Source organism: Argiope bruennichi, chromosome 7, assembly GCF_947563725.1.
Source record: "Argiope bruennichi chromosome 7, qqArgBrue1.1, whole genome shotgun sequence".
Taxonomy (NCBI): Eukaryota; Metazoa; Arthropoda; class Arachnida; order Araneae; family Araneidae; genus Argiope; species Argiope bruennichi.
In genome coordinates, this window is record NC_079157.1 from 107,417,582 (window position 1) to 107,430,053 (window position 12,472).

Genomic DNA, 12,472 nt, shown 5'->3' on the forward strand with positions numbered 1-12,472 from the left:
CTACACTTGTAGTTACAAAATCATACATCAAATTTGATATATTCAAGTAATTACCCCTTTTACATGCTTCTGAAAACACAGACCGACAGACGGTCAACCCCCTACTAGGATTTAGATCAAATTTGATAGATGCAGTCTATATTACAGATGTTAAATCTGGGACCGAATTTTATCCATCTAGCTCTCTTTATTTTGTAGCTATAGTGTTGCCTTATATTTAAACAATCGAACATAAGACTTCCTCTAAATCTATTTTGTTCAAAATCTGATAGAAATCTACAAGTTTGGTGAACACCATATACCAAATTGCATCGGTCCAGCTTAGAGCATTTTAAGTTATCTTTGTCACAGACAGACTGACTAAAAGACACGTACTAAAAATGTGTTTTTCGAATACAGGAAGGTCTAAAATGTGGAGATTCGTCAAGATCTCGAGTTCGAATTTTTTGTCGCTAGCAATACTTTCTCTGTACTTCATATACGAGAAAGTATAGAACTGCCAGAAACAGAAATACATAGTATTATACGGCTTTCAGAAATGGGTTTAAAAGTAGAATATTAGACGAATTTTATAAGTTAGGTAGCGTCAACACAACCGCATTTATTATTACCCTTCGTTACCGAGTTAATAATTATTTCTATTTTATATATATTTAGAATGTATATGACTTTTATATCTGAGTGTGGAAATGTTAACCATTGTCACAAAAAACACACATACACTGCGAGTTTAGTTTAGTTATATTAACGTCCCGTTGTAAAGCAACACTAGGGCTATTTTGGGACTGACCTCTTAATTTGAACCGCGGTCGGATGACGAGGACGACACCTGAGCTTAGATGTGTTTAATCTTAGATGCATTTTTTCCAAGTAATTGAAACCAAAATTTGGCACGGAACAGCAATCGTTATCACAAATTCCACATATTTATTTAAGTCATTTATTAGTAATTATTAAGGTATTTTAGAGCTATCCCCTTTATATGCTTAGGACAAAACGGCGGTTATCTTCAAAACGAAATTAGTTCCAAATTGAAAGGCATCTGTACTTTAGATGTTCAATCCGTGTGCCAAATTGTATCTGTCTAGCTCTCTTCGTGTATTGTTATTGAACTAACTTATATTCGGACAGTCAAACTTCCTTTGAAAGTATTTATCTCGAAATGTGATTGAAATCTACAAATTCGGTGCAAAGACCGGTGCATACATAGACATCATTCTAAAAATTTGTTTTTGGAATCATTTTGGTTTGAAACATGGCACTTCGTCGGAATATCTCCGGGGCGGAGTTTTTAAGGATTACAATACTTTCTCTTCATTTCGTATACGAGAAAGTAAAAGACATAAACTGCAGTTTCACCAGATGACCCCCCTCCCTCCCCCACTGTCTGCTGCTTTAAAGGATGATATTTTCAAGAGTTAATTCCAAATATTATTAACTTTCCCCGTGAAATTTTACAGCACAAATCAAGGTAGAGCTTCTTAAAATTGCACAAAATAAATTAATGTGAATATTATAAACCATTTTGTATATATGGCTTTATGTATAATGCAGAAAAAGAAAACATATATTTTAATAAATACTTTTTTGGCAACAAGTTATAGTCAATCTATAATTAGATATAAAGAATGCAGACCAACTAACTGTTTTATGAGTTATACTGTATTAAATTTTGAATAATAGTTTTTATATACACCAAGACAAACGTATGTATTAACAAAATTTCATACTTTTTAAAAAAATATTTAATAAGGTCTAAAAATTCAAATCATGATGACAAATTATTTGACAATTGCAGTATTTCTTTACATATTTTTTTAAAAAGTATGTATATTACAAATGGAAATCATTCAAAATAACATGAGGAATGAAGGATAATTACTTTATTGCAATATAAAAATATTCATACAAAACAGCATCAAATATATAGTTATAAAATATATATATGTACATTTTAAAATTTAATTTAAAAAACATAATCATAAAATTATTCTCCTGATTAAGATAAACAGACTAGATTTTTTTGCATTCACAGTTTTATATAAAACATTCATTTAATGGGTGTTTCTTTAAAAATAAAACACACACACAACTGTTATGTCAAATTATACACAAATTCCAGAATATTAATTATTACAAATGGAATGCTTTATAAGTAACCATGTATTAATCTTAAGTAAGAAAATACTGAACATAAGCTCAAAATTAGCAGAGCATGATAGCAATTTCCTTTTCTGTAAAAATAATATTTCCATTTACAAATAAAAGAATGATAAATATTTTCAGAGATTTCGACATTTAGCAACAGACAATATTCAAAGAAATAAATATGAATACTATTGGCATAGAAATTGCCAATGAATATAATTGTGCATATTTTATTAGATATGTTTAATGCTCCAATCATCTCTACACAAACCCTTTAGTTAAAATTTTTCCAATCAAAATTGTACAAATATGTATAAACAAATAAAGAAATAAAAGAATTTTATAATTAAAAAAAATTAATAAGAAACTAATTGTTAAATTTAAACTTCTTTACCAGAGAAGCTACTTTTCAAATCAAAAGTAATTAATAATAACACGAAGTTAAAAGAATTAATAAAAATAAAATATCCTTTCTTCTTCAAATCCAAAATAAAAGTAATTAATAATAATAAGAAGAAATAAAAATGACAGTATTTCAAATATATTCTATTGTACAGCATGGCGTTAAAAGAAAACTAGCTAACAAGCTTTTCTAATATTAAAAAATGTGACCTCAAATATCTGTAAAAAATAAAGTAGAACTTAAAATAAATTTTTTCCATTGGCTCTTTGAAATGAAATTATATAATGATTTTATATTATATATATATATTTCAGAGATAATATACTTTCAAAATGTTTTTTTTAATCAAAGCTGTAAATTAGAAGAGGGAATAAAACCTTGAAGGTTTTTGACAAAAGATTTAAAATTATTATATGATAATCAAACGCTGACTTTATAATATGTTTTCCAAATACAACTCCATGCAATTATATAAGCAATTTGGAAATATCTATATGACTCAAATATGGAAAAACAGAATATATATGAATAAACTGTAAAGTTAACACTGAAAGATGCAAAATAAAGGAAACTCATTTTTCCCTACATAAATAAGAAAATAAATACTAGCTGTTTTCTGATATAGCAAAAGTTTTTTGAGTTTGAGTTTGCATAAAAGAAACTCAGATACCAGATGGAAGAGTCATGTCTTAATAACAAATATACATAAGTATTATACAAATTATGCATAAAAATAAAATAGTTGATTGAAAAAGAAAATGAAAATCAACATCAGAAAACAGCAGTTAAAGGAAAAATGCAATTAATACAGAACTCTAGATAAGCAATCTGCTTACTCACTGCGGATCTCCTTTCTGCAGAGAAAAATTATCCAAAAGTAATAAGCACAGGATTCTGAAATAAACGGTGTCTATGATTCTCATTAAAAAAATGGCAGGAATTGGATATTTTTTCTCATTGGCAATCTCTACTAATATTTTATTCTAAATTAATTTTCTTCGCAGATTTTTAATTCCCATCATTGCACTTTTAATATGTTCTTCCTCCATTACTCTTAGATTTGTATTTAAAGCAATGTTCTTTTCTAACATATGATATTCATATTAATAGTCAGAAAGTATAATAAAAATACTTTTCTTATACTGGAAATCTCTTTCCATGAATCTCATACATAATTAATTTATTTAATAATATTCTTTTTTTTTTCATATACACATTTTAAAAAAATTTTATGATTATTTGATGCATGTCATTTTTCAATAATATTTTCATTAATGTTTGATTAATAAATTTATATTCAATACTCGAAAAAAATTTTAAATTTAATTAATTGGCCAAACTGTGTAATATATACATACAAAAGATGCATTCAGAAGCAAATTTAAAAAAAAAATTCTGTAAATCTAATATGACTTAATTAAAAGTTGTAATATCTAGTATTATAACATCATATATTTCTGAAAATAATAAACAAAAGCCATCCATACAACATTGATGTTAACAAAATCTACAGACAGTCAATGAAATAAAATGTATCTCATCATACATCTCGTGTCATATTATCAATTCTGTTAAATAATTCGACACAGAAACAGTCAAAATTAAGTTCCCTTATCTTACATTATCATGGATTGTTTGATACAAGCATAAATGAATTTCATCCTCAAGTATACATTGGCATTTTTAGTAAAACATTTCTAGTATGATAATTTTTTTGTTTTGTATCAGTATCAACAACAAAAATCAATTTATCTGGAATAGCATTCATATTCTTCAACTATCTGTCGAACAGATGTTGGTGATAATTGCAGATTGTTAGAAATTGGATTCATTGGCAGATTCAATTGCAGACACCTATTATCACAGAACTGTAGGCAGATTGAAGGAGAATTCCCGCCAAATGAAGTTTCCGCCTCTTTTTTTTCTGGTTCGGAATCCAAAGGGCAACTTCCCAAAGCCCTGTCAACTTCTCCAGAACTGAGACTTTCACAACTGAAAAAAGAAGACATTTTTTCCTTTCAACCAATACAATCCATGAACATAATTTTCTTATTAGGAAGAAAGACAATGCACACAAATTTTGAAATAAAGGTTTAGATCAAAATGTGTTTTACTCTAATGGTGACAATACAAGTTGAAATTATATAGAAAACAATGAGAGGCAGCATTACTGGTAAAAGATATACAATATAATCTCTTGTAACTATCTATATTAAAGACAAAATAATTTTTTAAAAATGCACTACAAAATGAGAAAGACAATGATAACGAGTAAAGAGCAGATTAAGATAATATGCAAACCAGTTAAGATTATCTGGTAAGATTGTAAACTTTCATAAAATTTGCTAGGAAATGTTAGTACAACATGTGAAACGTCACCATATACACAGGAAACTTTAAAAATTTGGTCAAAATTCTTATTAGTAAGTGCCATACGAAGTTATATGCCCTTATACTAAAAAATGCTCAATTTTGATGTGATAATATACGTGGATTTCAGAGGCGGCGTTGGCAGGGGGGCAATTGCCCCCTGTCGGCAAACGCTTGACCACCCATCGGCTAGCGATTGAGAATTTCGTCGGCAAAAATCTTCACCACTTCAGTATTGTTGTAAAGAGCTGCGCATTCTCGAATATAATAATTTAAAAACTACTTTAAAGTTAATATGTTGTAAACAGTCGAAATATTCAAGTAACGTTTAAAGCAGTTTGATTATTTTTGGCAAAATAATCGTTAGGGTGGCTGGTCAATAAGATGCCGCATTTTGTGGACAATTTCTGATCGGCTGGCTATGAACGCAATTCAGTGGATGTCGAAGAAATTAAATTCGCAGATTTTAAGGCTTTTGATTGAAAAATCGTTCAGCAAGCTTATAATCTGCATTACTTTTGGCAGTGTATACGACAAGGTGAAAAAAATATCGCATTCTACCGACAATTTCTGGACGGCCAACTATGAACTAAATGCGACGGAAGTCCTCAGATTTTTAGACATCTGCTTCAAATATCGTTCATTCAGTTTATAATTAGTACTATGTTTTGCATTATAACCGATAAGGTGACAGGTGAATTAGATACCGCAATTTGCCAAAAAAAATTTCATCGGTCGACTGAGAACTCAATGGAATGAATGCTGACGATGTTAAATCCACAGGTATTTAGACATCTATTTATTTAGTATCTTAGACATAATCAATAAGCTGACAAATGAATAAGATGTCGCATTTTTGCTGACAGTCTTTCGGCTAAATTGTTATCATTGATTAGGAGAAAAAATTGTTTTCTTCGAGTATTTCGATTACCTGCAAGTTAGGGAAATATATACTTTTATATTAATACAAGTACTTAAGTATAAGGAAGGTTGTCTTTGGTTTAAGCTATTGACTTAATTTTAAGTATTGATAAATCACTACCTTAAGACCAATGAAAATATTTAAAAAAAAAAAAAGACATTTTAAAATAAAAGTGGTATTTTAAAAATTGCTACTAGAGTACTACAAAGGGCGAAAAATGCCACAATTTTTGTTAATTTCTAATTAATTGAACAGTTAATTAATTTTCACCTTTTGAAAATTTGGAAGAATTCGTACTAGTTGCTTAGAAGTGGATGCGGAACATGAGTGAATATGTACATGCATACATAGTCACAACGATTTTTATTTGAGTTAAGATGAATGGAAAGGAAGAAGTCGGGACATGAAGAGTCCTATCTGGCGTTTTATAAGCACTTAATTACTTTCGAGGAAACGGGTGACGTTACATTTGGCAGGAATCAGAATTACCATGTGAGAAAAAAGAGGAAACGATACAGTATGTCAAGAACAATATCGATTACCCCCTTCAAAACATAAGTTTGTTATAATTTAAATACAACATAACTTACCATCGGTTTCATCAACAAACATATTTTGCACATTATTATTTTCGAAAATAGCTTCAGAATTGGCTATAAAAATCATTATTAGATTTTTTATAAACTTTAAGTTAATTTTCATAGATATATTTTGTTCGGGTAATTATTAATTTATAAAGACATTAAATTTAAATATAGAGTCAATTTTCTCAAATACATGCTATTCTATTCCTTCATAAATGATTTGACTTATTTTTGATAAATCCATTGATTGAATGCAACAAAATAAAGCTCAGATTAAAGAGTTAACTATCTATTTATATAACACAGGTGAATACTCTTCAAATTATATCTGTTTATTACTGAATTCATAAAAATTCGGTGCCATAAGAAAAAAATATGATATAATTAAATTAAATATTTTTATAGTGAATATAATCTCTTGATGCTTATTTAAACGTTTTTATTATCAATTCTCTAAAACCTAATATATTAAAGATTTCAATATAAAATTGAATAGTATTATTTTTAATCAAAATTTTAAAATTACTATTTTCTATTAATTTAAAAACTGTGAATATCAGTAAAACGCTTCGATATACTTTTTTGATTTATCGGCAATGTAAAATTTTCTCTACAACCATCCTTCAGACAAGAATTAAAAACTCTTTTATTGTTATGATTCAACAGTGCATACTTATGTTTAAACAGTAATTGTTAAAATTTAATATTTGTTGTTAACAATACTTGAAAGTATTATTGATGATATATCAATGCAATTATAATCTAACAATATAATATTATTTGCTTGTTCTCGTTTAAGTGTGGTGAGCTTGAATTTGTTTGCGATTTCATCAAGTGAATTTAAGTTATTGAAACTGCGGAGATTGCTATTAATCCTTGTGCTTTTATCCATTTTGTGCCAAGTCTGCTTTAAATATTCTGCCTAGAATTTTTCAACTGCCTTCACTTCATTCAATATTCAATTTGTCTCGTCGTCATGGGCAACTCGAGCATGAAAAACAGGAAAAAGACTGATGTTTCTGTGCAGACAGATTATCAACAGAATCAATCAACCAAACATGCTTCAGCTTTGACTAACATTTATGGCTCTGGCGAAACTGGAGTATATGTGTTTGATGTTGATTCTGCACAGTCGGATTTTGAAGATATAAAGACTAAATGTAATCGACCTGGTAATAATCCTTTCTTGGACACTTCTGTTGCGTCCCCAATCGAATTAAAAGCAACTAATCCATTTTTGGACAATTTCGATGATTTTGCGGATGTGAAAAAAGAAACAAATCCTTTCAAAGCCGATATTTATTCGAATGAGAAAACATTATTTTTATACCAGGAAATTGATGAGCCTCCAGAAATAGATCCATCCTGGTTTGAAATGGACGAACCTGAATTGATAGAAATATTTGAAAACTCCAAAAATATCTTCAGTGTTCTTGACAATCCTTCAGAAAACGATTTTGCTACAAATCCATTTTTGGCAAGAAATCCTTTCGAACTAACAAATAAAAACCCGTTCAAAGAATCAATCATCACAAATAACAATCCCTTTTCTGATATTTCAAATGAACAAAATATGTTTGAACTTAAAACTTGTTCATGTCCAAAGCAAGATAAACTTACATTGGTGGCATCACGTCCCAACCATTATTTGAAACGAAAGGTGAACAAAGTTGCGTCTTGGTTGAAGTCAAGAAATATGGTTACCAATTCACCATGTTATTTGAAACTAAAGTAGTGATATTATTGTCGGACAATAGTGAACATTTACTTTTACAGGTGTTTTTATATATATTTACAATCTGACAATAATGATGTTGAAATAATTATGGCAATTCTAAACAAATTTTTTTAAAGGGGCAAAATGTTATTGAATTACTTATGAGCTAATTTTTCAAGAACTGGGAGAAACATTTTACATCATCACTAGTCTTTCAGTAGCTGAGATGGAACACTTAAATGATTCTCTGCTCTGTTCTACCAATATTCTAAAAAAGCCATGTAAATCAATTTGGAACAAATTTTTCGAAAAATATACGAACACTTAGTTTCTTCAAAGATTTCTGAATTTATATACTATCTGACAAAGGCTGAAATAAAAGTACTTATGGATTTAAAAGCACAAGTTCAACAACCTGCTAAGAATCTCCTTGTCCTAATGGGCACGAGTAATCATTGTATATATTGTACATATTGTATATATTATTTTTTGTGTGTGTTTGATTTTATATTTCACCTGCGGACTCTTATTTATTATTAAAACTGTGACTTTTATATAATGGATATGTGCTATGTGTTTTTAATACGCATGGCATGATAACAGTAAATTGCAACTGTTATTACTGTTACTTGATTCGAAAACTTTCCCGACTATGACTAATACCTCACTGAGGTTAACACGGATTACGACTTTGAACATCAGCAAATTTCTGAGAAGACGGCGAATCGAAACTACCATCACATTAGTGTCATCTTTATGGCTACAGACACTCTTTCACTTTATTTCTTAACGATTGCTGCAAACTTACCATTTTGCTCATATCTTCTCGATGACTCATGATTTCTATCTTGTTTACTCATCTCAGCAGCTCAAGACTTATCAACTCATTCTACTATTTCGATGGCTCCACAGTTCCCATCTCGCACAGTTTTAAAACGTACTATCTTGTTCTGTCAATTGGTGGTTCTTGATTTAGAATCTCGTTTTGTCATCTCGGTCTTGCAAGACTTTGCTAAATGCTCTGACACCTCGGCGGTTCCCGATTCATCGTCTTAGTCTCATCTCGACGGCTCCAGGCTTGTTCTGTCATCATGGCTCTTCTATTAGCATCCCGGCGACTCCAAAAAAGAACCTGTTTCCTCATGATTTTATAGAATTAAGATTTTTTATGCAATAGTCAAAATTTCCAATAGCCCTGTCAAGATCCTTCACACAAATAAAATTTTCGGCTTCAATTTTATGTCTCATTATTTATTGTAATGTTTATTGAACTCACTGTGTAATTTTTTTTTCTATATTTTATAAAATATAACTGAGTAGAGTTCCAGTTATTATATAATTAAAATATCTTGTATAAGTATCTACATGTAACTTGCACTGTATAGGTAGGTATATCTTGTAATGTAAAAGTATATAAATATAAAAATTTCATTTCAGATCGTTATTCTATGAAATAACTAGTTAAACCACGAAATACAAGAGAGTTTTACATTTTAACCGACACGATCAGTTATTTCATGGAATAACTAGGTATTCTATAAAATAACGGATTTCATATTTTAACGGTAACATATATATAAAACTATGTTTCTCTTAAATTAAACTATTTTACTCAATTAAAATACAGATATTGTCAAAAGTCATAGAAAGCTTTTCCTTGCACTCACATTTTAGAAAATATCATATTTCATTTTTTTTTTTTTTTTCATTTAATGCAGACATTTGCTGAAAATCATATTTTTATATATTTAATTTGCAATAATAGTTGATTTGTTTTTTAATTTGAGCTTGTGTTAAAATGATGGCTACACGTTGATAAAAGCTCATTTTTTCCCATGCTCACGAAGCGTGCTCATGCAAATTAAATTTTATTTTATGGTAAATAAATTGTTGAAAAATATGGTTAAAATATTTATTTAAAAATTCATTAAAATAGAAATTAAAACTTATAGATAAAAACATTGGTATCATTAAAAAGATAATTTTTTGTACTTCAATTTGATGTAAAAATCATTTTTGTGCTATAATATTTTCGGAACTTATAGCTGCAAACGCTGAAATTTCGCTTAATTTTTAATTAATTAAAATTCTAATTCAAAATTTAAAAAAAATCGCTCCAAGGTGCACATTTACGGCCTCCAAGATATACACATGACAAATTTCGTGAGATTTCTCCGACTAAAACCTATTTAATGGCTAGATTAAATTTAATAAAATATTCTTTTCTCTGGATACTCTTGTGCAATATGCATGCTAAGAAGAATTATTTTGCTGTAGCCAAATTATTTCAATTCATTATAAATCACTGGACTAAGTAAATTGTATAACTATGAATTAAGTTTATTTAACATTAAAATATCTGTTTTTGCAATCTTATTGACAGGCTGCAGTTATTACACTAAAGAAATATTATCAACTTCATTGACGAAAAAATATATGTATATATGTGGTTTGGTAGCGTTTCAGCTATTCTAAAAGAACTTATCAAAGTGCGCACTAAATTTATTAAATAATTTGCTACCTAAATTCTTCAGATTCTGCATTCAGGAATACAATTATTTTTTCGGGAAACACATAAAAAAAATTCTTACTCATTTCTTTCTTTCAAAAATTCTTCGCAACGAAATCTATATACTTCCAGGTGCTTCTAAATTTTTAATAGATTTTGTGTTAGGATGTCTTGATAAAATGATGATTAAAATAGTTATTCATAGAATATTCATATATAGCACATGAACCCCTTTACTTAACTTCCTGATTAGATGGCACATCTTATTTGAGACAATTATTATTATTTTAATCCTAGAATAATATAAAGGCATTTGAGGCAATAATACATTTTCAACTGATTTTAACATTTTAAATTCTTTAATATTTTCCCTTAATTTCAAATTAAAAATTTAGCAATTCAATGCGCCATTCAGACTCGTCATTGTATACGAAGGGGTTAAGAAAAACGAATGCACGCAACTGAGAAGATAAAATTCATGTTTTGAGAGGAATATTAGCTTGCAATAGCTTCGAGGGGAAAAAAGTATTTAACTATAAGACTATGTGCCTAAAAATGAAGATGGGGGAGTTCATATTTGAGATCTAATTGTTTTTTAATAAAATGCATTGATTTTTACTTTCTCGTATATGTAATACAGAGAAAGTACGATAAAGGTCAAAAAATTCAAACTCGAGATTTTGACGAATCTCCACGTTTTAGATCCCCAGAGTTCAAAAAACATTTTTTTTAGATGACAAAGATAACTCAAAAATGTTTTCAGCTAGACGGTTGAAATTTGTTATACGGTCTTTATATCAAATGTGCAGATTTCTATCAAATTATGAGCAAAATCTGCTCGGGGGAAATACGTCTATCCGGCTGCTCAAATGTAAGGTAACACGATAACTGCAAAACGAAAGAAGGAAGATCGTCAAAATTCGGTACACAGATTCAACATCTATAGTATAAATTCCTATCAAATTTTTATCTAAATCCTACCATGGATTGATTATCCATCGATCTGTACTTTCAGAAACATGCAAACTCGGTAATTCAAAAACACAATGTTTGTTTTGTTTAGTTTAGTTTAGTTATATTAACGTCCCGTTGTGAAGCAACACTAGGGCTATTTTAGGACGGACCTCGTAATTTTGAACCGCGGTCAGATGACGAGGATGACACCTGAGCTGGCACCCCCCTTTCCACACCACACCAGCGGGAGGACGTTTGGCATGACGGATTTAACGTGCAACAGACCCCCTTACACAACGGTTCTTGGGTGGAATCGGGTCTCGAACCTCAAACCCTACGGCTTACAAGCCGAGACCTTACCACCAGGCCACTGCGGCCCGCCAAAAACACAATGACTAAAATACTATAATAAATTAATTTATCAAATTTCCTATGTGATTTTGTGACTACATGCGCCTTTTGTTTCAATCGATTGAGAAAAATGTGTCTAAAACACAAATTCGATTTTTGGATACTATTAACGCATGCCAGGGATAAATCTCCAAATAACTCGCCAAGAATGCCACCATAGATTCATTAAAAATGATAAATTCACACCATAGGTTAATATTTTGTATCTATTCTACACGAAGGCCATGTAAGGCATGACAAGTTTATAAGAGAGAGTGCGAGAAAGTTTTGGAGAAACCACTTCTACTGGTTTTAATCCCAAATATACATTGAAAAATCAATACATAGGAAATCTAATATTTAAGTAGTCAATTTTTCTCAAGTACATTTTTCATATCTTACATAAAATATTAACTTTGCGCATATATTTACAAAATATTTTCTACAACCCACTTAAGAAAACGGTAACTTTGTA

At 29.5% G+C, this 12,472-nt stretch overlaps 1 protein-coding gene across 4 annotated transcripts in view; it reads right to left on the reverse strand.

Moving 5' to 3' along the window:
- Positions 1-2,761: 2,761 nt before the first annotated feature.
- The window catches only part of LOC129976188 (uncharacterized), a 37,871-nt gene continuing 28,160 nt past the window's right edge, over positions 2,762-12,472 (reverse strand). For all 4 annotated transcript variants that reach the window (XM_056089630.1, XM_056089632.1, XM_056089629.1 and 1 more), the window contains one exon: positions 2,762-4,543. In XM_056089630.1, coding sequence (XP_055945605.1) covers positions 4,300-4,543 — 244 coding nt within the window. In that variant the 3' untranslated portion in view covers positions 2,762-4,299. The remainder of the gene's footprint in view (positions 4,544-12,472) is intronic.